The sequence below is a fragment of the Pteronotus mesoamericanus genome, unplaced genomic scaffold, assembly GCF_021234165.1.
Source record: "Pteronotus mesoamericanus isolate MK-2021 breed Mesoamerican mustached bat unplaced genomic scaffold, CSHL_Meso_final contig_116, whole genome shotgun sequence".
Lineage (NCBI taxonomy): Eukaryota > Metazoa > Chordata > Mammalia > Chiroptera > Mormoopidae > Pteronotus > Pteronotus mesoamericanus.
The window spans coordinates 8,180,439-8,205,666 of NW_026555027.1; the positions used below are offsets into that span (position 1 = coordinate 8,180,439).

The window sequence follows — 25,228 nt, forward strand, 5'->3', positions numbered from 1 at the left end:
CAACAGGGGGAAAGGGACACAGATTCCTAACCACTGCCAGCTAAGGGCGTCTAGGAGCCTGCACCTGGTTCCACGGGCCCATCAGAGCCGCTAAGAGCATTAACAGCCACAGCAAGGAACCCTTCACCTCTGCAGGGACTGCCGTTCCTGAATTCTTCACAATAGGAGCCCCACACACTTCTTTCCAAGTTCCCTTAGGAGGGGTATTGTAGTGGTTTCCTGGGGCTGCTGCAGTACTGAGCCACAGAAGGGGCCGGCTTCAACCGTGGAAGCTTGTCGTCTCACGGTCTGGGGGCTGGACGCCCGAGACCAGGCTGCTGGCAGTGTCGGGTCCTTCTGAGGCCGCAAGGGAGGATCTGCTCAGGGTCGGTCTCCTCAGCTGGCCATCTTCTCCCTGGGTCTTCACAAGTCTTGTCTCAATGTGTGTCTGTGTTCAAGTGTCCCGTTTGTAGAAGGACACGGTCATGTTGGGTTAGGACCCACCCCAATGAGCTCGTCTTAACTTGCTCACTAACTGGCACAGACCCTATCTCCAAATAAGGTCCCATGCACAGATTCTGGCACTTAGGGCTTCAGTGTCTTTTCGGGGACGTAGGCAACCCATAGCAGGTATATAGACAGCAGACACCATCCTGCCACTGAACCTTTCTGTGAGGCAAAGGCATTGCAAGGAGCAAATGGCTGCATCAGGCCATGCAAAGGGCAGAGGTGACTCTTAGAAAAGACCCCCTCCCCCAAGGGGCAAAGGGACAAGTGCTGGAACCGGAGGCAGCTAGGAGCTGCTGCCTCTCGCTGCTCTTGCACGCCTCTTTGTCACTAGCCCTCCCTCCCGTCACGCCGGGAAGAGCCCACAGTCTAGGTAAGTGACCCAGGCCTCTGCAGCGCCCTCCCTCCCTGTCTGAGCTCCTCTGTCACGATTTCACATCTCCAGCAGGAACAAAAAAAATCTGTGACTCAGAGGAGCATTCCTGAGAGTGGGCAAATTTCTCATAAACATTGTTTAACTAATTTGAAGTTTCTCTCCTTCAAAAAAAAAAAAAACAACCCACACAGAATTGCAATGACTTTCGGTCGCTGAGAAGTGGTGATCCATCTGAAACACACCAGATGTCCTGGGGACCCCTCATTCGGTCTGACGGTGAGTTGGTGACTTGGTTAGACTGTGAAAGAAAAGATGCGGCCACTGTCATTTCACCAGCATGTAAACCAAAAAGCAATTCCTTGGGACATGGAGCTCCTGAGAATTTCCCAAAAGACTCATAATAGCAGTAATAGCCAGCGCACACTCCCGGGGGGCCCCGACTTCCCAGCTCTGCCTCACGTTCTTTACGTGCAGACTGTACTTCTGTGAGGTCAGCTCTCTTCTTAGCAGATGAAAAGCCCAAGGCTTCCGGGAGCTGGGAAGGTTTACATAGTGCACGTTGGAGCTGGACAGGCAGTAATGTTTTCCGACCCCGGATTAGCCCCCAGCGAGTTGCATGAGGGAGGCCCTCGGGCCGCAGGCAGGTCAGATTCTGTGTGTGCACGCGCGCACTTGTGTGTGAATGGGGAAGCCGATGTATTTCAGGCTTGGCTAAATCACAAGATGCAAAATGAAAAAATGTCCCTGCTGTTATCTCTCAGTGTGAAACACCCGTCAGCCAATGACACTCCCTGTATTTCTGAAGCCCCGCTATTAGTTTTTCCAGGAAAAAAATTTCTTTCCTTTGTGATCTATCCTATTTAAAAAAAACAGTTTGAGGAATTGTGTGCTTTGGGCTACTAAGACAAAAACTGCTGGCTGTTCCCCAATATTTGTTCTCCTCTCCTTCCATGGTAATAGAACCCCCAGTTTTTAGCTGGGAATAAAAACTCTTAATTTTTTAAGTGTATAACCAACCTGGCAGCCAGGCGTGGTCATGTGAGTCGGTTCTGGCCAGCAAAATGCTGGTGGGGATGTCAGGGCCGCCCGCCCGCCCGCCCACCCGAGCAACATCCCGTGCCCACGCTTTCCCGGTCTCGGTTCTCACTTCCCCGTCCTGTCGCCTGACATGCCGGCGAGGCCGCTGCCGCCTGCTGCTGTCGTGCGCCAGGAGGACTGCAGGAACCGGAGCTGGGAGAGCCGGGTCCTGAGGACCCCGTAGAGCAAGACTGCCGGGCCTGGCCTGGGTTCTGACTGAACCAATTTTTATGCGAGAAAGAAAGAAACTTCCACGGTCCTTGTCACTGCTCTCCTGGGGTTTCCTCTTTCTTTGCAGCCACACCTAATCCTCCTTGCTTTTTTCCTTTTTTGTTGTTTTTCTTCCTCACTTGGGTGGCCCTGCCTCCTCTCGCAATTTTCCGGAACAAAAATGTCTGTCTCAGATGCAGGGTCCATGCCAGGATGGGAATGCAGGTCAGGACTTGGGCAGGGAGGGCTTCTTAGCCAGGGATTCTCAGCGGCTGGTTCTCATCCAAAGCGTCTGGGAAGCGTAAACCTTCACGGGCCCTGGGCCACGCCCTGGCCCAACGCAGAGTCCCTGGAGCCGTCCGCCCAGCCCTGGTGTGCACACTGGTCCTCAGCCAGTTGCAGGCCTGTGTCCCAGGACAGCGAGCTTTCCTTATGCCCTGCATTTTCTTAAGTTGGCAGAGGAGAACTGGGGCCCGGATGTGAAATAGAACATGAGTGAGTTGAATTTCCTAAGTGCACGCCTTCTGTTTACTCACAGATATTACATACAGTGTAAAACCGGAGGGGAAAGAGCAATGGGCTTGGAGTTGGGAGACCTGAGTCTGAATGGAGGTTCTCATACTTACGAGCTACATGCTCTTGGGAAACTTACTGAATCTTCTGAATTGTATCCATCCGCCCACTCATCTATTGGTCCATCCATTTACTGTCCTTCTACTCATCTACTCACCTACTCATCCATTCATCCTTCAGTCCGTCCGTCCATCCACCCATCCGTCCGTCCATCTGTTCACCCACCTATCCACCCCTCTCCCACTTACTCATTATTTCACCGACTGTATGGCAGACGCTGCTTTTTCTTTAGCACCTGGGTGTGCTACATGGGACTTCATTTTTATCCCTTTGCCCTTTGATGGACACTTGGCCTGTTTCCACCTTTGGCTGTTGTGAATAGTGCTGCTAGGAACATGGATTTGCACGTATTTATGTGATTGCCGTTGTCCATCTTTGGGGTCCACTCTCCTGTGTTTCTTCTATTGCCCCTCCCTGGGTCTGTGGCAGGCTGTGTTCCTCTGCATTGTAGAGCGTGTGAGCCCATGTGTCCCCGTGTGGGTGGTCCCGCTGAGCTGTCCGCCTGCTCCCGGAGGGCCTGTTGCCCCTACCTGGGCCACTGTGTACCCTGGACACTGGGCGGGCTGAACGGTCCTGGCTGCGGTGCTCCCCTCCTTCATCACCTTTGGGGACCCCCAGGTACATGGGCACACGCCTCACTGCCACGGTGCTTCAGGTGAATCACTTTCCAGCAATAATGCCACACAGCAGCCGACACTCACAACCCGTCGCGACGCCCGCGGAGGTGCCCGTCCTCCTGCTTTGGGCAGGCCTCTTACCTGTGCCCGTCCCACCCCCCGCAGGGGAGCCTCCGAGCAGGAAGCCAGGCCTGAGACCCAGCTACGTCGTCCTCATTGTGGTCGCCGTCTTTGCCGCGGTGACCGGGGCAGCTGCCGTTCTCATTGTGCGCTACCAAAGAGTGACCGGAAAGTACACCTTTAAGACCCAGCCAGACAACTTCGGCTACCAGGTGTTTCATGACTAGCGGGCCCGGCCGCCCGGAAGGTGGGTGAGGAGCGAGGCACGGGGCGCACCCCACGCGCGGGTCCTGCCTTTGCCTCGGAGGGAGGCCGCCTGGTGTGTCTCGGAGGCTTTGGCAAAGGGCAGATTTGTGGGTGTTAGCATTTGGGGCCCGTGATTTATAATAGGAAACGTATATTTGGTCTTTGTTCACTGTTCCTGCACGGAGCTCCTAAAACACTTGGATTTCCTGTGTGATGGGAGCAGGAAAGGTGTCTCCTGTTACGTTTGTTATGAGTTGACTTTTGGAAGGCACCCAGGGATGGGGCTGGTTGCTGGGAGAACCACCCATGTGATTGGAGGGCTAGAAATGTCGGTCCCACCCCCTGACGTCTGGAGAGGGGAGGAGGGCCTGGAAGTTGAATCAGTCACCATTGGCTGGTGATTTAATCAAATGAGCCCTTGCAGTGAAGCCTCCATTAAAAAAAAAAAAAAACCAAAATGACAAGGTTCTGGAGCAATTCTCTAAGATATGCACAATTCTCAAGGTGGGGTACCAGGCATCGGGGTCAGGAGGAAAGATTTCCCGGGGTCCCTGAAGGCTTCTGCTCGTTGGGGTCCTCTGTCACCCCTGAGGGTCCAAAAGAGGGGAGTGGACAGCAGCAAATTCTAGGTCACTTGGATACTCTAATCATAAAAAAATGGCCTGCCTCCATGTGGTGTCTTAGTCTCTGGTTTGGGGCCCACGACCCTTCCACTTACCGACCCTGTTCTATCCTGTCCCCTGTCAGGGGTCCTGTCATGTGCACAGGCCCCACAGTGACTGGCCACTGCTCCCCATTTCCTCAGTGGGGCCGCAGCTTCCCCAGCCAAGGGCACCTTGCCTGTGCTTGGCTCCTTCTCTGGAGGGGACAGATCTTCAAAACAACTCAGCAAAGCGTGATAGGTATGGCCGCCTCCTTGAAGTGAGGAAACCGGCCCCGGAGGGTCCAAATGCCTCCCCCGAGGTCACGCCGCAGGGCGGTCATGGCGCCCTTCTCCAGAGCTCACGTCCAGGCCCGGTCACTTCCGCTCAACCAGCAATGAAGGAGCCGATCAAGGAGCTGCTTCTGCAGACCCAGGAGAGCGCCTGCCCCCTCTTTGTCCTGCCCCCTTTCCTCTGAGGACGCCTGGCAGCTGGGGACCTGTAACCCAGGGCCTCAGAACCCTTGCCGCCCAGACGGTAGGGCTAGGCCAGGGCCAGTGCGCCAGGCCAGTCACTTCCCTGGAGAGACTGACGGGAATTTCAGTGGATTTTACTTAATATTTAAAACGGGGATTCCAGCAATGGGCTGATGCTTGTCCTGACTGTCTAAGGCCACCTGGCGCGTTGGCCTCAAGGCCATGCGCGCTGCTGTTCCTTGAAATGGAACAAACTGGCCCGTCTTTTGTTGTTCTCCTGGGGCTTCTGTCTTCCAAGGTGAAAACCATCTAGAACTAGTTTCCAGGTTCCCGCCCAACTCAGCTCTTTGAAACACATTAAACACACCACCATCCCTCCACTTACCAGATCAGCAGTCAGCACAGGAGCTCTGAGACCGCGATGGGGGTCTCCACAGATCACACAAAGACACGCAGTCCCCAAGGGCGTGGTGGTCGGGCTCAGGCGTGCGCACCAGGCGTGGCGCTGCAGCCCCGCCCCCCGGCGCCTGCTGGGAGCCATCTCTGCCTCCGCAGCCAGCACCGAAGTCACGTCCTCAGGGCTGGTGGCACCCCTCTGCCACCCGCACTGCAGGGGTTTTCCGTGGGAACCGTTCCTTTCCTGCACCCGAACTGATGCGGGACCCCCTTCCCTATGCAGGTAGCCCCGAGTCAAGCTCAGTTCTTAATTCATCAAGCCCGGCAGAAGCCCGCCCTGCCCCACCCACACCCAGGCCTGGGAGGAGCCCCAGAGGTGATAAAAACATACCTCTGCCTGCCCCCAGGAGGCCTGGCGACTCCGAAGGTCCCAGACAAGCAGGCAGGAGGCGGGAGCTGTTGGAGCAGTGGGCAGGGTGCTGGGGACGCCTGGAGCGCCGGACACAGGGATCTTCAGCCCGAGCACGGACAGCCCTGCCGTCACCCAGATCACCTCCGCAGCCCCGGAGCTCCCACACCCTTCGCCGTCCAACGAGGTCCACGTGGCCCTCCTGGTTTTGCTCACCGGCCATCCGTCCGTCCATCCGTCCGTCCATCCATGGTCCACATCCAGCCAGCCTGCCGTTCGGCATGCCTTGTCAAATACATAATGTTCTTGATTTTCAAAGATGTTTCACAGTGCTCTTGAAGTTCTTCTAACAAGACATCAGTAATAAGTGCATCATTGATGTTATGCTTAGTAGATATATATGCTCTTTAACTTTCCTCCTGCTTTACCAGGATGTTATTTTTATTTACACAGCACTGACTCAAAAGGCACTCTCTCAATATGAAAATCTTCATGAGTAGGAATGATATACCATATATCACTCATTTATCTTTCTCCAAACATTTCACAGCCATTTTAAATATCCTCCGACCCCAGGGGGAGGTACCATGTAACCATTCACAATGGGCAACCTGAGAGGAGATGGGAGAGGTATTCCCTTAAGGTCCCCAAATGAATTAATGAGGGAATGGGACTAGAACCTAAGTATGTCAGTTTAGAATTTTCTCCATTATACCATACTAATAGATGATGCTTTTTACTGTACTTAAAACAAATGGAATTGTATTTGATAGTTAATTAACACCTGAAAGTAGAGTGTTTTTCCTTGATGAACTTAGAATGATAATATGATCTTTAGTTTTTAATTTATGTGATTCATTCTGTTGGCTATAATTGACTACCACTAACACAAACATTTGGGAGAGGTGAGGTTCTTGATTTATCAGATACCCTCAGAGTCAGTAAAGAATTACAGTATGTAATGTTGCAGATAACAGATTTTGAACAAGTAGAATAAATTGCATGCAGCATTGGAACGTGGCTGTGTTGGCTGCTCTGTTTGGTTCAGGGGCTCAGCCAGCATCCGCCGAGGGCCCGGTGCTGTGCGGGGCAGTCTGGTTGGGGAGACTGGGGATGTGTCTCTGGCTCTTCTTGAGCCGCGACCATTTGTTCTGACTCCAGCTCAGAAGCTATGACACGCCTTTCCTGATGAAGAGACAATAAAAATGCACTGACCCAGGCTTTGAGCCCCCACGACTGTGTGGATTTGGATTTCACAGCGGAAGTGCATTTTAAAACTCCATCTTTAAAACGCCATCTACAGTTTTTATGCCATCTCCAAAAATACGCTGCATTTATTTATTTGTGGTTTCCATAATAATGAAAATTTGGTCTTCCCTCTCCTTCCCGCATCTGCTCCAGCCTCTTTGACAGCTGTTCCCTGAGCACACGCCATGTGCCAGGTCTCGGGCTCAGAGCGGCGGGTGGAACTGTGAGAGAGCAGGCTGAGTCCTGCCCTCACTGAGCACGTGGTCTTGTTAATGGGGAGAGACACCCAGACCAGTGGGTGATGGACAAAGATGTGTGTGCTGGGGGGACCGCTGACCCGGCCCATCCATCCACCCACCCACCCACTCACCATTCTCCCTGCAGACACGCCCGTCCACTTACCCGTCCACCCACCACCCATCCACCTACCCACCTACCCACTCACTCATCCATCCACCCATCCGCTCATCCGTTCATCGAGCAAAGGAATGTTTACCGAGTTCCCGTTCTTACACCGATGTGACGAAGACACAAGGAATGAGGTAGCGTCCTTGCCCGTAGGCGTTCAAAGTCCATCTGCAGGACAGTCCCTGTGATACACAGAGGCTGGGGAGAGAAGGAGAGAAACAGAATGAGGCGCAGGGCACACGTGCGTCCCTTCTACAGAAGGGTCCCAGGATGCTGCCGTGTAGGACTGCACTCAGTCTGCATATTCCCTGCCGTTGAAATCCTCTAATCCTAGACGACTCCTGCTGGCTTGGCTCGAGAAACTAAATCCAAGGCACATGAAGCAGAAGGGGGAAGGCAGGGACCCAGGGTGGCCCTGGACGCGTGGAGAGGTGGCTCACTGCTCCCGCTCTTCACCGCAGCTGTCACCCTCAGCGCTGTGCAGGGCACAACTTGTAAGCCCAGCCCTGGAAGTCTCGCATGACCCCTTCTCAGGCCAGGTGGGCTCTGGGTCCTCCTGCTTGAGGAGGGGAGGGGGTTTGTAGGAGCTCTACGTATACTTTGCCGCTGTTTCCTTCTTCAATCCTCATTACAGGCCTCCGTGTATAATTATTCTCACTGCGCAGTTGAGGGATGGAACCATGCAGCTTTCTGATGTCAGCGCGTAAGCGGAGGAGCCGGAATGGGAGCCAAGCCCGTCTGGCTGGGAGGCCCCCAGTCCTGCTCTGCCGCCTGCCACAGGCCACAGCAGGGCAATGAACACGGCCAACAATGTCCTCCCCTCACGCGTCTAATTGTTGCAATAACCTCAGGAGTGAGAAGCTGCCGGTCCCGTTTTACAGACAGGCAAACTGAGGCCAAAGGTGGAAATTACTGGTCCAAGCAGCTCAGAGTGGGAACTCAGAGCTCCTCCCTTCTGGTCCAGGCTCTTCTTGCTCTTCCTGGGAAGCCCTCGTTCAGCTGGTGAGGAATGGGAGGGAGGGCCTTGGAGCACCTTAGAGCTCAGAATACCTCTGAGGTATGGAGAGAGAGACCGGGCGCTCCCCAAGGCAGGATGGCCTCGGGTGGCTGCGTTTCTGGGTCCCAGGTAGTTCTCACATTCAGACACCACCTGGGGCCCAAGGTCTGTTCTTTGCCCAGGAAACCAGGCTGCACCTTCCCTCTGTTCCCACTAGATGGCGGGGCAGACCAGGGCAAGAGCTCCCTCTGTTTCCATGGCCTCCAAAGCCCTGTTTCTCTAGTTTTGTCTTCTTTTGCCCAATTTCACCTCTTGCAGGCAAACAGAGAGGAATTTGAAATCATTCCATAGGGCTTTGAAGGCCTGGGGCACCTCTCTGCTGGCATGGGACGCTGGGTGCCCTGGAAGCAACTCAGAAAATGACTTTGGTCATTCAGGGCACACCTGACATCTTAAACCACCCCGACTTCCCACCAGCGGGGGAGCTGCCTTCTTCCCCTCCCTCTCTGCTTCTGGGAAGAAAACGGCAGCCTCACCAGGGAACAGAATCTGTGTGCAGTGGAACCCCTCAGATGGAGCAGGCGTGGCAACTTCCCTGAGTGAGGACCCTGTGGCAGGGGACAGCGGTGGCTGCCTGTAGCAGGTCCTCAGGTTCGAGCAAGGCTGGCAATCTGGCCGCCGCCAACGTGAGGAGGCCGCGTTTGCGTCAGGACAGACGCGCTTCTGGCCTGGACTCGCCTTTGACACCATTGGGGGAGCGAGTGCTGGGAAGTGAGGGTCACGCAGGGAGGAAGGTCGCAGGGCGGAGGGGGCCATGGCTCCCCCAGGTACCCCGCGGCTCCAGACGTCCGGCCTCGGTTCAGTGGGACGGGCTGTTCTCATCATCCGGGACTACGGGTCTCCCTTGGGAGACCCTAGACACCAGAGTGATTCTGATGGAGAGACATTGACACTCAGGACTTCGTTTGGGGGTCCCTTAAACCAGGGGATATTTAGAGTTTGCACCCCACACTGCAGCGCGTGGTTGCGGGAGTCAGGGTGGTGTGGAGATTCAAGGCGCCAGCTCTTTCACGTGGGGCATCTAATCTCCCTGGGCCTCAGTTCCCTGCCCGTCAAATGGAGATGGTACTTGCATGGATTGGAGAACCTTGGGCTACAAGTAAGGGAAACATCGACGCCAGGCTTTAACACACAATGAAGAAACATTTAGGCCTCTTGTAAATGGAAAGCCCAAGGCAGGGTGGGCTTAGGCGAGGTCCGATCCTGCCGCTCTCGAGGGCTTGGGTTTTGTCCACTTCTTGCTCTCCTTCTATGGTTTCAGCTCCAACCAAAAGTTCCTTCCTAGCCCCCAAATAGCTGTGAGCAGCCATCTGGATTAAATGCTCCTTCATTCACGTTTAGAAGAAGAAAGATAGTGTCTCCCCCAACTGTTGATCAAGGGGGGCTGTGATTGTCTCAGCTGAAACATCCTGGGTCATGCCCCCAGCCCCGAGCCAGGCGCTGGGGCCAGGAAACCGTCCCGTGCCGACTGGCTGCTGCGGTATGGGCCAGAGTGCAGCCTGGAGCCACTTCCATGTGGGGTGCGGGCGAAGAGGGCATCGCGGCTGTCGGTTTCAGCCGCTCGGAGGCCACAGGAAATTAATACACTCAGGAAAGGGAGGGGCTCCTGTTTCTGATTCCCACCACCCAGGCCTGGCACTTGGGCAAAGACGAGAGGACTTGTGATGGTTCTGAATGTGTTTACCTCCATGGTCCCCTCTCCGCCTCGCTCTGGGGCTGGCCCGGCTCCAGCCTCTGTGGTCTCTGTTCCCCCGAATGCTCTCTGGGAACCGTGGAGAATAATACAGCCTTGTCGAATGACCCTTCGAGAACGCGTGTAGTGGGCGAGTGATGTCTTCTGATTGGATTGCTTGAGCTTCGATTCCCACTCAACAGCCGTTTATAGGGACGAGGGGGCCCCGGCCGTGGTTGTGGGCGTGTGTGAGGGGCAGCAGGGGAGCCTGGGTCGGCTACTCGAGTTCTCCTTTGACCTCTGCTTTTGACAGCCAAACCGAGGAGGTCACCTACCCTTCAGGGCCGGGGCTCTGAGGCTCGTCCTCTGGGGCAGGGGATGATGGTGCTTGTACAACGTTCCCTGTGAGCCCCTGAGCACCGAGGGCCGCACACACATGGCCCACTTCTCAGTGCCGGCACCTTGGGAGGCAAGGTCGTAGGAAGAGCAGAGGCCCTGAGACATTAGTAACTTCCTCCCACGACGCAGGAAGTGCGGGCGCTGGACCTGAGCCCAGGGCTTTCTAAGGCCATGGCTTCCTCACCGTTCCCCAAAGTGAGACTGCAAGACGCCAGCCCCCCGGGTGTTCCTGGGTGTTCAGGGAGAAGGGGGTTTAGGTCCGAACAACTGTGAGAGAGGCTACCTAAGCAGGGCCGCACAGATGTGCTGTCAGAGGACCTCTCAGCTGCTTTCTGGGTGGTGGCCTGGCCTCCGCCCCAGGCCTGGCCATGGAGACAGCCTGACCTTTACTCTCCATTTCTGGAAACAGAAGTTTCAATGCCTCAGGGTGATGGTGGGGGGACAGCGAAGACACGGCACCAGGTGAGTGTGCTGCTTGGCCGCCCCAGTGGAGCTGAGTAAAGGTCAGCCCCTTGCTACCCTTGCCCCAGGACCCTGCTTGCCGGGGTGGGTGGAGGTCAACGCCCGGCCTGACCCCACAGGGACTGGGATGGAAGCCTCCCAACAGCAACCCCTGGTCCCTCTCAGTGGCTGTCAGAGGCCACCCCTGCTGGGGCTTCACCTCCTGGGGCCTCCAGTCGCCCAGCCAAAGTAGGGAGCTCTGGTTGGCGGGGTGGGTGCGCCAGGGAGGAAGGCAGCCTTGAAGACGGAGGGGACGGGTCACTGCTCATGCCTGCCAGAGTGGTGTCGCTGTGGTGGCTGACATGGCCTCTGGCCCCTGCCATACGCCACTCTATACCCCTGCCCTTCGTGCCCTGGAGCTGCCTCACAGCCCCTGGACTGGCCGGCTGGCCCGCTCTCTGGGAAGGAACCAGCTCGCCCAGCAGCCGTGAGCGCATGGGCCTTACTGGGGCGGGACTTCCTGCGTCTCTCCCTTTCACCTGAGCGGGGCCACGTGGTCTAACGTCCTGCAGGCAGGCTCCCCCGCCTGTGTCACAATGCAGTCTCTAGCATAAGCCGTCTCTTCCGGGGCCTGGCCCGCTTGCAACATGAAGTCAGAACCAGCAGACACTTCCTCCTTTCTTTTTCCAGGAAGACCCATGAGGTTCTGGGGATACACAGGGCTGGCCACGTGCTGCTCGGTGCAGCTGGCGCCCCGCCTCCTCCAGGGCCCGTCTTGCAGCTTGCTCCTGTGGCAGCTGACCCTCTGCTTCCTCCTCCCAACAGCAGGACCAGGGGGTGGGGCGCAGTTCTCTCTGGGCAGCCCAGGTGCCCAGATCGCCTGGCTTTTAAGACCCCCACAGAGCTCTCCCTGACTTCCCACCCCACTCCCCGAAGGAGGCTGGTGCTGGGTGAGGACTGAGAGCAAGGCCTCCTAACCAGCGGGTGCCAGGTGCCTCCCACACCTGTGGGCCTGTGGCCAGGCCACTTCTGTGGTGGGAAGGGAAGGGAAGGGAACGAGGTGGAGGCTGGGGAGGAGGCGGCCTCAGGTTCAAGGTGGCAGCCCCGGGTTTGCCCACTGTCCACTCTGGCCCTGGTCTTCCCAGCTCCAGGGGCTTCCTGGCTCTGCATTTGAACCTGGGGGCGTGGTCTGGGAGACCAGCACCTCTGTAGGATGTGGAGTCCTCTGGTCTCCTCCGTGGCCTGATAGAACCATCCAGAACATTTGTCATCCCAGGTCTCAAATCGAGACCCAAATCTCTGATGCTCTGAGGGGGTAACCCCATTCTTGCTTGGAGCGGCGGGGGGAAGGAAGTGTTCTTGCAGCAAGAATTCCCTATTAATTCCAGGAATGTTTAGAGTCAGATGCAGATGATAAATCAAACCCTTCATATGATCACCTTCCTCTTCGGTTCAGGGACCATCTGTGTGTGTGCTTCACAGTGTTCAGAGTGTTCACAGTGTTCACATTGTTGGGGGATGAAGACACGTCAGAGGCTCCCACAGCTTTGTTTTTTAGAGTTTATCCCTCAGAAGAGCTGGCTCTGGTTTAAAGTGCGCCGCTCCTAACGGGCTGTGGAATCTGTGCTGAACGATGTAAGAGAAACAAACTGCAAACAGATTATTCATCAGAACCCAAGAGCCGCCATGTTTGTATGTTCCACTGTGGACTTCGCTGGAGTTCTCCCAAGTACCCTCGCTCTGCCTCTGCAGCACCTTCCAAATAAAATCCAATAAACTAAATTTGTAAACACAGTTTAAAATGCCCAAGGAAATGCCATCGACGGGGTGGGGGCGTGGATGGGTTGGTTACGAGGGTTTCCATCACCAGAGTTCGTCAAATTCAAAAGGCCCCCTTGAAAAATTGTGAGAAGTTCCCAGGCATTTGTGAAATATAAATAACTAAGATTCACAGGCTGAATTTACTTAAGGAAAATAAATTGTCTTTATAACATTAGCCTCCATGAATGATACATTACAGTGTCAGAAGCTGCAAAGGTGTTTTCTGTGCCCAGCTGTCTCCTGACATGGAGGCCCCCCCGACGGGTCCCGAGTTGGCACGGTCATCCATCGGGGCCCCCATAGAGACCCCCTTCTCAGGGAGGGCATTCTCAGGAGCCGTAGAGACCAGGGCTTTTTTTTGGGAGGTGCAAGGTTTGGACAGCCCAACCCCCTGAGTTAGCCCTTTCCTGCACAGGGACTTGTGGGAGGCAGCCAGTGTCCAAGGCTGCCCGCGGGCCCTCTGCGCACTGAATTCTTGGGAAGAGACATCCTGGCCACTGGGAGGCCGGCCCCTGGCCTCCTCCAGCTCCAGCTTCCTCGGTGGGGGTCTCCTGGACCACGGCCGAGCAAAGAGAGGTGCCCAGACGTGAGCGAGCCATTGGGAAGAGGGTTCCTCCATCAGTTGGGCTGCATCCTATCTCACACCTCTCTCCAAGTGCTTACAAATAGTCTTTTTAGAGTGGCTGAAATCACTCCCAGCTCAGCACACCAAACATGTGGGTAACCATGGCGACCTGGGCTTTCAGCAACGGCAGAAGCAGCCTTGGCCCGCGCCGGCTTAATGCGTTTATCCAGGGTTTGACACAAGGTGATAAGTGAGATTGAAAACCTTCCGTCTCCTGTGAGCTGTATCTCTCATCTTCCTCCAGGCGTCTGTCCATATTTCACAGACTTTGAAGCCCAACAAGGAGTCGTGGTCGCTGGCACCCAGGCTGGGCTCCAAGGCCACGCCCAGCTCCCCCGTCTGGGACAATGCCCAGCAGCCGGGCTTCCTTCCCCACCACCAGACCCACCGTGTTTGGGTTTCTTTTTCACAAAGTTAGTGCCCAAGTATTTATTGCAAAATGCACCAGCTACCTCTAACCCTTTCTCTGTGGATTTTGCCATTTAGAAAGAGAGAGAGAAAAAGATCATAACAACAAACCCCCAAGAAACTAAGGGTGAGAGAAAATTGGCATGCAGAACTTCCTGTGAAAAAGTAACCGCAATTCCTCCACAACAGGCCTCTCTCCCCCATGTTGGAGCTGCGTTGACACCTGGAAGATTATGAAGAGACGCCGGCCATGTCCCTGCGATGTCAGGTAAGAGGGGAGTCTCTCTGCAGGGAGACTCTGGGTTTGGGGGCCACAACGATGCTCAGATGCATTGCTGAGTCCTCTACACCCGGTCACAGGAGATCGACGCAGGACTGCGTTTAACAGCAGACGGGCAGGGCAGCCACGGGACAAACGCCACTGAGGCAGGAGGGAATCCCCCACGCCCAGGGCAGCAAGAAACTGGTCCTGGGAGGAGAGAGACACCAAGGCACGGCCAATGGCCTGCCAGAGGGTTCAAGTCCATGCACGTGCATGTTGTCCGTGTGAGCTTAGCTGCATTTGGTAGCATTAAAGCAAACGCTGTGTAAAAACCATCTGAGAATATTTAGAAAATTCAGACAAGTCCCCACAGCCTCCTTCCTGTGTCTTTGCCCTTCTCATCTGACGGAGCCCAGAAGTGAGGGACCATCGGTGTCCCAGTGCTCGGGAATGGACACTGTGCACAGGGCCCTGTCAACATGCCTCAGAGACCATCCCAGACTTCAGACAGTGCAGGACCTCGAACGGTGCTGTCCCGGCCTTGGCTGCCGGGGTCTGATGGCCGCATGGGAACCCTAAAGATGGCCTCCGCGACGGAGTCTCGTCTTCTCCTTGTGGCCTAAGCTTCCCAGGAGAGAGCCACTCCCCGGGGGGCTGACGTGGGGACGGCAGCCCCAGGTCCCCAGCGCCTCACACTCAGGCCTCCCGGCTCATCCTCCCACCCGGGTCTGCCGGGATGCTGCTGGGACTGGAGAGGCAGGGGCAGCAGGCAGAGACAGCAGACCAGGCAGGAAGCAGGGCAGGAGGCGCTGGCAGAAAGGGGAGCCTGGCCCCCAGGTGCCCACTGTGCCCTCAGCCTGCCCTCAGCCTGCCCTGCAGCAGCAAGCTCGTTTTGGGATTTCCCCAGACCCCAAAGCCCATGCCTTTGAACCTGGAAGCAACCTGGCATCTCTGACTTGGAGGGACGGGATGGCGAAGGAGAAAGTGTCTGGAGGCGGGTGGGGGCGGGGAGAGCGGGGCGGGGGCCTCGGAGCCATGCAGCAGCCTTGCTGTGTGACCTCTACCCCCCTCCCCATTCTCTCAGCAGGTACGTCTGGGAAAATGACCCGCCGGTCCAGGCTGCACGCAGCTTCTGATGGCACTGAACACCCTCCCCAGCTCCCACCACCTCGTCTCAGGTGAGAATGCCGAAAGTCTGGAGGCTGGCGTCTCTGCACGGATGCTCAGCTGGAAGCCCGGGGTATGGGCCTCGAAGGCTGGAACCCCCAGCCTAGCTGTGGTGGGAAAAGGGGCATTTTCTGCTTTGCTGATAGGTTTAAAGGGCATAATGCCCAAAGATGACTTTCTCCCAAATCATTAAAAGACAAAGACAAAGCAACACCCCACGCTCGCTGGTCAGGGGCCACGCCATGGTCAGAAATTAGATTCTGCAGCCACATCTGCTGTGAAACAATGCACAGCAGTCCTTGTCCTGAGGACTGGGCTCACTTCCAACCACTGTTGTTTCTGGAAAAAGAGAGCCCAGTCTTCCCAGAGAAGCTGGCTTCATAAGGACTCGACCCTTCCTGCCTCTGGACCCGCAGCGGTGAAGACCGCGGTGGCTCACAGCCAGCAGAGCGCCACCCCGCATTCGTAGCCTACTAAGTCCTCGCAACCACTGAGGAGACGGATGTCCTTTCTCCTCTTCAGTGAGGCTAAGGGACCACCTGGGTGGGCCCCCAGGCCTTGGCCATTGCACCCCAGGGCTCAGTATGGACTGGGGGCCGCTGTACCACATCAGGCGCAATGGAGTCGTTTAAAACAATACATTTATCCCACACACCTGGAGATCAGAGGTCTGCCATGGGTTTCACTGGGCTAAAACCGGGGAGTCGGCAGGGCTGGCTCTGCCTGCAGGTGCTGGGGCGGCTTCCTCTCTGTCTGTTCCATTCCCAGAGACGCCCTCCTTTAGGGGCTCAGGGCCCCTCCGGCACCTTCAAAGGCAGAAGGGCTGGTCGCGTTTCTCGCACCTCACAGCACTGAGAGGCCCCTGCCGCCTCTCTCAGGCCTAAGGGTCCTGGCGGCGGCTCTGGGCCCACCTGGAGGACCAGGCCAATCTTCCTGGTGCTGCGCCAGCGGATGAACAGCTCCAGCTCCGCCTGCCACCTCAATCCTTTGCCCTGTCAGAGGCTATGTTCCTGGGTCCAGGGTTAGGGCCTGGAAAGGGTCTCAGCTGGGGTGGCGTCCGATCTGTGTCCCCTCTCCCACCCCAGGGCCCCCTTTTGTTCTGTAACATGGCCTGGGCCTCCCTCCAAGATCCAGGCTCTACTTGTGGGATGTGCTGGGGGCGCAGCTCGGGGCTTTCAGGAGCCAAGCGTTAAATAGCTGTTAGTAAAAAATTGTATAAACACATAATTAAATAAATTGTATTAAAATAAAGGTAATGAACACTCCAATTCATTACTTCCTAATTATTTTATTACCGGTCACTGTCATCTACACTCTTGTGTTTTTTGCCTCTGTCACATCTGAATGGCAGAGACTCTCACACCTCACATCTCTTTCCAAACCTGGGTTCAGTGACGTCCTGGTGGCAGCTTGAAATGGGCCGCAATGGGAGTATTTACACCATGGCAGTGAGCAAACACCACAAACCAGGGCTTAGTCTGATTTTGTTGATTATTTGCACTTAAAGTAATAGAGACAATAATAATGCAGATTAACTGGAAAGCCTGTCATGTTTGTAACTGTTACATTGTGATAGCACAAAAAATCATCAAATCATAATTGGAACTGCAACTATCTGTTGGCTCCAAATGAGAGTTTGGTAAAAGTCATACAGAACGGGTTCTGTGCGAATCAATCAGCTATATGGACTTCACCACAAAAGCACTGTCTATTTTATTACACTCTGTACACTGCATGCTGTTTTCCCTTTATAGCAATACCCTGGAGGGTAAGCTGATGTCCGGACGTAGGGACATGCCTCCTTCTGCCCAGGGCTGGTGGTTAAGCACTTACCAGCACAGCGCTGCCCACCCCTCCCCCAGCCGCACCCCCCAGCACCATGCACCCTGTGCTCGGCCCTCCGAACCATCGCATTTCCCAGATTCCTCCCTGCTTGTTCATTATGTTCTTTGCTCAGTGGGGCAGGACCCCACCACACTCTGCTCTGCTCCGTCTGCTGCTTATCCTGCTTGTCCTTCAGGCACAGCCCCAGAGCTGTCTTCTCTGTGAGACCCCGGGTTGGGTGGAGTGACACTCCTCTGTTTTCTCTTCGCCCCCCGCTTCTGTCCACCTCAGCTCACATTGCACATCCCGACCCACCCACTGTCCTCAGAATCAGGCTCCTTTCTCTGTGCACAGAGCAGCCCGGTTCGTACATACTAGGTGCTCAATGAACTCTCCCTGCATGGAATAGTACAATACTCACGGAAGGAGCTGGAGTTGTTCTCCACTGGGTATAAAGACTTTCAATCTCTCCCAGGACATGGATGGAAACAGAAGGAGGAAAAGAAAGCCCAGGTGTAGACAGAGTTCTGCAGAGAGCCGGCCCCCAGCAACAGGGGCATCTGGGCGCATTGAGGGGCCTTGGGGGGTGGCCGCACACCAACCCGCTGTGCCCGGAGGGTGACGCCCCGACAGAGAGCTTTGTATTCAGATCCACGGGCGGGGGCGGGAGGTGGCACGGGGGGAGCCCAGGACTCAGGGCAGATCCGTGTCCTCCTCAGGGCACCCTGGGAGCTGGATCCTGCTCCAGGTGCACTCAGAGGACACACAGGAGGGAGGGTGAGGCCGTTCATGGCGAGGCAGTGGCTCAGGGATGCCCGGCACAGTCCGCCGGATGCGGAGGCTACTCTTGTGGGCTGCCCTCTCTCCACCATAACCGGGGCTCCTCGGCAAACTGCAGGAGGTGCGGGTGAGGGCCACGCAGACCCCACTGGCTTCATGGGGCCTGCCAGTCCTGATAGGTGGGATGATGCAGCGGAGGTGGAGGGGGCCAGGTGGGGTCCCAGGAGAGCTGCCAGGGTGGGTGGCGGTAGCGGCGGCAGCGCCAGCCAGGGCCCAGCCACGCCAGGCCCCGGGGTTAGCCCCTTTACGTACAGCAGGCCGAGGGGCGGCTCTCAGGATTGCCCCACTTTACAGATGGGACACTGAGGTTTGCACCTGGTGAATGTCAGCACCAGGACAGCCTTGACCTAGACTCTGGGATCACAGACTTCTTCCTGCCCGTGCTCTTAGCACGTTGAGTGCCACTTACAAGTCAGCTGCCTGGCTTGAGGCCACAGAGCTCCACAGGGCACCCATAATGCCCTCCGCCCTTGCCCTCCTGGGGTTCCTCTCCTGGCCTTGCCCCACTCCCAGGGGGGACATTTATCTGGTCCCTCCTCTCGCTTCACCTGGAGTTTGGAGACTACCCTGGAGCAGTGGGGAGGGCAGCTGGGAGCAGGACCCCCCCAGCTGGGCTCACACCAGCCAGTGCCCATGAAATGCTCGCCCCGCAGTTGAGCCAGCGCCCAGCAGTGCCCGGCTCACCTGGCTCCTTCCACAGTCCTGGGGAGCAGAGGAAAACGTCCCGGCCCAGGGTGGGCGGGCAGGAGAGATGGGGGAGGACGCGAAACGGCCCTGAGAGCCCATACTAGATGCACTGCGAGGCTTCTGGGTTAAAGCCGGCCCTCTGAGGCAGCCTGTCCCTCGCCTGGAGGAAGAGCCACGGACACAGAGAGCAGGAGGCACAGGACAGCAGGGCCACCTCCACTGGTAATGAGATGGGGCCTTAGGCCTTGAGACACGGGGAGGGCTGTGGAAGCGGCTGAAGAGAGGACACTGCAGCTGCACATTTTAGAAAAGGCGGCGACAGAAGGCAGGGCGCAGGCAAGGTCTCCAGAATTGGGGGGTGAGGGGGTGAGGTCCCCGTGCAGGCACGGGGAGGGTCCCCATACCTGTGGCTCCGAGAAGCAGAGCATGTGGGGCAGAATGAGGAATTAGTTGGCCAACCACCCTCCCAGGTAGCCGTCTGTGGGTGTCGCATCGTCTTCTTACCAAAAGAGGAAGTATAACCTACACAAACATGAGAGAACTCACATGGAGCGCGTGTCAGGCCATTTCATGTAAGTGGGATCGACTTAAATGTTGGAGACCCAGCTCTGCGCCCCATCCAGGAGACATCCTACACCTGCTGAAAGGTTGGCAATCCGGGGACGGTGGTCAATGTCAGGAGAGTCTGAATTTAAGCTGAAAAGTGCAGGGCAAGACCAAGCATGGCTCTTTAGATTAATATAGAATTCTATTCACAACCAACTTGCCCCTGGTACGAATATGTAAGTACCAAATATGTTTCATCCTATACAGAGTAAAAACTATAAAAGACAGGAGAAAACATATACAAGGTCATCGCACTAAGAGAAGACTTTTAAGAAAATGACTGTTGTGGTTTATTGTTAACTGCTGTTTTTGTATTTTACCCCATATTTTGCTATGGAAAAGTTTCAAATACACAGAACAGTTGAAAGACTTATGTAATGAACACTCACAGACCCACCCTCCCCAGGTCAGGGGTCAGCTAGCTCTGGCCCGGGGCTCAGTCCTGCGTGACTCAGAAGCTAAGAAAGGCTTTATGTTTTTAAATGGTTAAAAATAATCAAAAGGGGGAGAACACTTTGTGACACAGGAAAGTAATGTGAAATTCAAATTGTGGCATTTAGAAATCAGTGGCATGAAACAGGCTCACGGGCGTACTGTCCACAGCTGGCTTCTTGCCCTAGGGGACGAGCGGAGTGGCGGAGACAGAGGCCGAGTGGCCCACAGCATCTACCACATTTACAGCCTGGCCCTTTACACAAAGGTCGACGCACCCCCGCCCTAGGTTCTGAAATAAACTTTTCCCTCTAATTGCTTTGTCACTCCTCTGCCCAGCCCTCTGTCCACCCATCAGTCCACCCCTCAATCCATTTTTGGAAGCGTTTGAAAGTTGCAGACATCAGCACGCATCATTCTTGGAACACCTCAGTGTGCCTGTCTTGGTGTGCACGACTAGCTTATGGGTGTTTACAAAAGATAAGACGTGTAATGGCAAAAATACAATAAAAAAGGAACTATCCAAGAAAAAAAGATGAGCTGTATAAACAGCAAAATGTATAAAATTTAAATCTGATCCTCTATCAAGATAAAGTTGCCTTATGGCCTCTCCCATGAAGGCAACTGCAGTTCTGATTTTTTTGCACTCCAGGTTCATTTTGCCGGTTCTGGGCCTTCCTACAAATGGAATTGCGTGGCCTGTCCTCTCGTGTGTAAGGGATTTTTCACTCTGCATGCTATTCTGAGAATCGCACTGCTGCAAGTATAGAGGGGCAGAACTATTCTACTGAAGAGTATTATTTCAGTGTACAGATGTGCCAACATTTGTTCATTCTGATGACATGCTCCCAAGCTGGCTGCAGTGTTTGGCTAGTTTCGATAAATCTACTGTTTCTTGTACTATCTCTGTGACGCTTTTATTTCTCTTGGGTGAAAACCTAAGAGTGGGAGTTTGGCTCATGGAGTGCATGCGCATCTAGCTTTCTAAGACACTGTCAGACTTTGTCCAAAGTGGTCAAACCATTTCACCTCCCAATGCTGTGATTTTTAGTTGTATCATATCTTTACCAGCAACCGATGTTGCCATTCTTCTCAATTTTACCCATTCTGGTGAGTATGCAATGATATTTTGTGATTTATTTGGATTTTCCTAATTATTAATGATGCTGAACATCATTTCATGTACTTTTTAGACATATCATATGTCTTCCTTTGTCAAGTAAAAATTTAGGTTGATTTTTGCCAGGTACATATTTTGTGTGTCAACATTTATTTTCTCACAGGTGACTATCATAAGACTAAGGATCCAGGACTGTGAACATTTTTTGATGTTGAAATAGTCAATTACAAATAAACAGCTCTTAAAAGTTATAACTTTATTGTGTTACAGTTTACATAGCCAACAATACACCCATTTTAACTGTCCACCCAATAAATACGATGAAAGGCAAGGTTTGAGGTTTATTTATTTATTATCACATGGCATTCTGTCATTCTAGTGCCACTTATGGAAACACTGTCCCTTCCCCTCTGAATTACCTTGGCATTTTTGTTGAGAATGTATTGACTGTATACGTGAGAGCATGCTGGATTCTCCATCTTCCCCCCCACCGCAAATTGATGTCTGTCTTTATATCAGTTCTGCAATGTCTTGATCACAGTAGCTTTCTGGTCAGTTTTAAAGTCAAGTAGTACAACTCCTCTAATTTCATTCATTTAAAAAAAAATTGGCCCTTCTAGGTTCTTTGTATTTTCTTACGCAATTTTATAATCAGCTTGTTAATTTCTAAAAGAAAAGACTGCCAGGATTTTGGGGGTGCATTTATACAGAATTACTATTATTTCTTCCTAACATGCTTAGTAGAACTCACCAATGAGGCCATCTGGGATGAGAGGTTTCTCTGAAGAAAATTTTTAACTTCAAATTCAATTTCTTTAATAACTATAAGGATATTCAGTTTATTTATTTTTGTTGAGTGAACTTTGGGAGTTTGTGTTTTTCAAGAAATGTATTCATTTCAAGTAACTTGTCTAATGTATTGACAAGTTATTCATAATATTCCTTTATTATTCTTTTAATGTTTAATGTTTCTATAGTCCTATTATAATTCCTAATACTAGTGATGTATGTCTTTTCTTTTTTTTTTAATTTCTGATTTTTCTGGCTAGAGATTTATCAATTATATTCATCTCCTCCAAGAATTTAGCTTGCTTTCATTGACTTTTTTACTCTTTTTCAATGATTTCCACCTAGTATTTCCTTTTTTCTTAATCTGGGTTCAGTCACTATTGTCCTCCTAGTTTCTTGACGTGCAAACTTAGATCATTGGTGTGAGGCCTTTGTTCTTTTCTTACATGAGCACTGAGAACTGCATGTTTCTTTTTAAGTACTACTTTAGCTACATCCCACACATTTTGATATGTTGTGATTTCATTTTCATTCAGTTTGATATATTCTAATTTATTTTGTGATTTCTTCTTGGGCCCATGGGGTTGTTTGTTTGTTTGTGTTTGTTTTTGTTTTTTTTAGAAGTGTGTTATTTAATTTCCAAATAGTAAGGAGATTTTTTTCACATACTTTTTGTTATTGTTTAATTATTTCATGGCCAAAGAACAGACATTACATAATTTGAACCACTTTACATGCATTATGACCTGTTTTATGGCCTGGCCTGTGATTTTGTTGCTCAATGTTCCGTGTGTCCTCGAAAAGAATGCATTTTGCTGTTGTAGGGTGAAAGGTCTACAACCAGAAATTAGGCATGTTAGTTGACACTGTGTTCTTGAGTAAAGGCCGTATTGTTACTAATTTTCTATCAGTTATTGAGGGAGGGACATTTAAATCACCAACTAAATTTGTTGATTTGTCTCTTTCTCTTTTTAGGTCTGTCAGCTTTTCCTTTATGTATTTTTTGAAGCTCTGTAATTAGGTGCATATACATTTAGGATTGTTACAGCTTCGTGATGAACTTATTCCTTTTTTATTCTGAAATCATCCTCTTCATCCTGATGATAGTCCTTGCTCGGAAGTCTGCTTGGTCTGATATGAGTACGACTAGTCCAGCTAACCTCACACCTAGCATATACATGATATATCTTTTTCCATTCCTTTACCTTTAGTCTATCTGTGTCATTGTATTTAAATGAGGTTTCTTTAAATAGTTCGGTTCTGTTATTTGGTCCGCTTAGACAATCTCTCCCTTCCAATTGGAATGTTTAGCCCATTTACAGTTGAGATAATTTGGGGTATGGTTGGGTTTAAATCTATCATCTTGTTTCTTTTTTTGTTTGTTTGTTTTCTTCCCTTATTTGGTCAAATGTGCATCAAGTATTGTGTGTGTGTGTGTGTGTGTGTGTGTATTTAGTAAAATAAACATAACATTTTAAATTGAGTCCTTTCCAGTATTTCATTTTATCTCCACTTTGGCTTATTAGCTGTACTTTACTATTCTGTCACTTAGTAGTAACTCTATTGTTTTTAGTGTGATGTTCTATTGCACCTTGAACTTGTCACAGTTGGTCTTCAGATAATCTCACACCACTTCACCTAAAGAGTGTAAGAACTCTGCAACCATATAGCTACACTTTCCTCTTCCCCATTCCTTCTTCCATAGGATTGTTTTCATATTGTACATTTCACTTGAACACGTTAGAGATCTCAAAATACGTGGTCATTTTTAAAAGCAGTTCTTTTATAATCACAAACAACAAAAGTAATTTTCAAAGAAAAATATCATTAATATAAAATGCCCAAGTGCCGCAGCGAGCCCATCGCTTCCAGAATGTACTGTTTGTAGTGTGATTGCAGCATTTTTATGCTGTCATTATTTATTTGTCTTTCTCCTGCATCAGACAATAAAGTCCTTGAGAGCCAAAACAATATCTATTCATCTTGCAACCTCTTAGCCCAGTGCGTGGAGCTCAGAGTCAACAAAGTATACCACTCACTAATTTCCCAGCATCCCATGGCCTGACCTCCTGAATGAAGGAATGAGGAGACAGCTGAAACGCAAATACCTGAAGCACAGAGGGAACACGCCCTCGCCGGCAGACGACGCACGCTGCCTCCTGATCGCTTTTACATGTACCTTCTCCCTTCTGTCCTCACTCTCACCACCAAGCTCCTGCTCAAAAACTGACAGGCAGGAAGGGGAAAGCAAGGACCTCAAGCACGCTTCCAAGGGACCTTAAAAGGTCACAGATGAGAACTCAGGGTGGGCTCTGCCTGTGGGCCGCGTTCCCAGAACTGCTGGGTGAGGCCCCAGTGGGTATGTCATTTGTCGGGACGCCCCAGGTGGGTTTGTGTTGGGAACAAATGTGACATGGGTGAGATCTGGGAATGGACAGGGGTCACCTCTGAATCATGTTGTCGCTGGCCTGGGAAGTGGCCCAGAGCCCCGGGCCCACTGCTTGTGTCTTTGTGGCCCTGACCACTGCTGAGCTCACTGGGGAAACTGGGACAGTAAGCACTTTATTGAGTGAGACATTCTGAGCGTTGGCTGACTAATGAGGTAAATGGTATTAACGCCCTGGGACGCGGAAATCTCACGCTCACACCCTTGGCGTCGCGTGTTGAAATGCATTCTGCAGTAGATGGGCAACTCGGGAACCATTCAGGCTGGCTCACAACCCGCAACAGTGAGCTCTTCGGAAAACGAGGAAGTGGAAATATTTCTCTTCTAGCATTGTGAATTCAGAACAATCAGAGCATTATGGATTTTACCCAGCTTTGCTGACCTTTCTCTCATTTTCCAATCCTTGAAATGTCGAGAGTATTCTAAAAATGCTCACAATGTGTTTTTTTTTAATTCTACATAAGTAAATAAAAAAACACAAAACAATATTCCTCCCTTCCAGCTGTTTACTTTCTAAGAGAGAAGTTTATTCCAAAGAAGGATTTTTAACGCATGCATAAAAATTTTTAAAAAGCTAAACAAAATTCCTTCTAGTATAAAATTAAAAAACTTAGGTACAACAATCTTCCTTTTTCCTATTTTGTTGATTTAACATATACGTATTAAGTGCTCATGGACAGGGTGAGGGAGGTAGTGTGCATCCACCACAGTGGAATGAGGCAGTCAGAGCTTTATACACAAAGACAAGGATGGGGTGGCCCCCCCAAATAGTCACCAATTCTCTCTATATCTATTTATTTACTTATTTTGATGCCCAGTGGATTAGCCATTGGTCTCCGCGTTCACTGCACCGCAGAGCTGGAAAGGCCTTTGAGGATCATGTGCTGCAGTGCTTTTCAAACTCTTTTTTTTTTTTCTAGCCAAGGAGCCTGATGTCCAGTGCCTGAGATGGAAGGCGGCTGCCTGGCTGCCGGTAGGAGACTCGCGGCTCTGCCCCTACCAGCAGCCCACTGCCTGGCCCAGCCTAGGGCAGCAGATGGTTTGAACGCTTGACAGACAAGGAGAGGAAAATGAGGACTTCAGTTGGGGTCAATTGAGGTCATGTGGCCCCAGAACCAGTGTTGTCTGTTCTCAGAGCTTCTGTGATGGCCAGGGGTGTGACCAGGGAGGGGAGGGGCTGTCTCGGGAAGTGACCGGCATCTCTGGGCACCTGGAAATGACCTGGTAAGCTGCAGCAGGGAGACCTGCTGAGTCGGTGGCCCGGATTCCCATTGACCAGGGGGCCTGGG

The 25,228-nt window shown here is 52.5% G+C and overlaps 1 protein-coding gene across 1 annotated transcript in view; it reads left to right on the plus strand.

Moving 5' to 3' along the window:
* The window catches only part of UMODL1 (uromodulin like 1), a 49,286-nt gene extending 45,540 nt beyond the window's left edge, over positions 1-3,746 (plus strand). Inside the window, exons 21-22 of the mRNA XM_054576189.1 lie at positions 1,054-1,138; positions 3,565-3,746. Coding sequence (XP_054432164.1) covers positions 1,054-1,138; positions 3,565-3,746 — 267 coding nt within the window. The remainder of the gene's footprint in view (positions 1-1,053; positions 1,139-3,564) is intronic.
* The last annotated feature ends 21,482 nt before the right edge of the window (positions 3,747-25,228 follow it).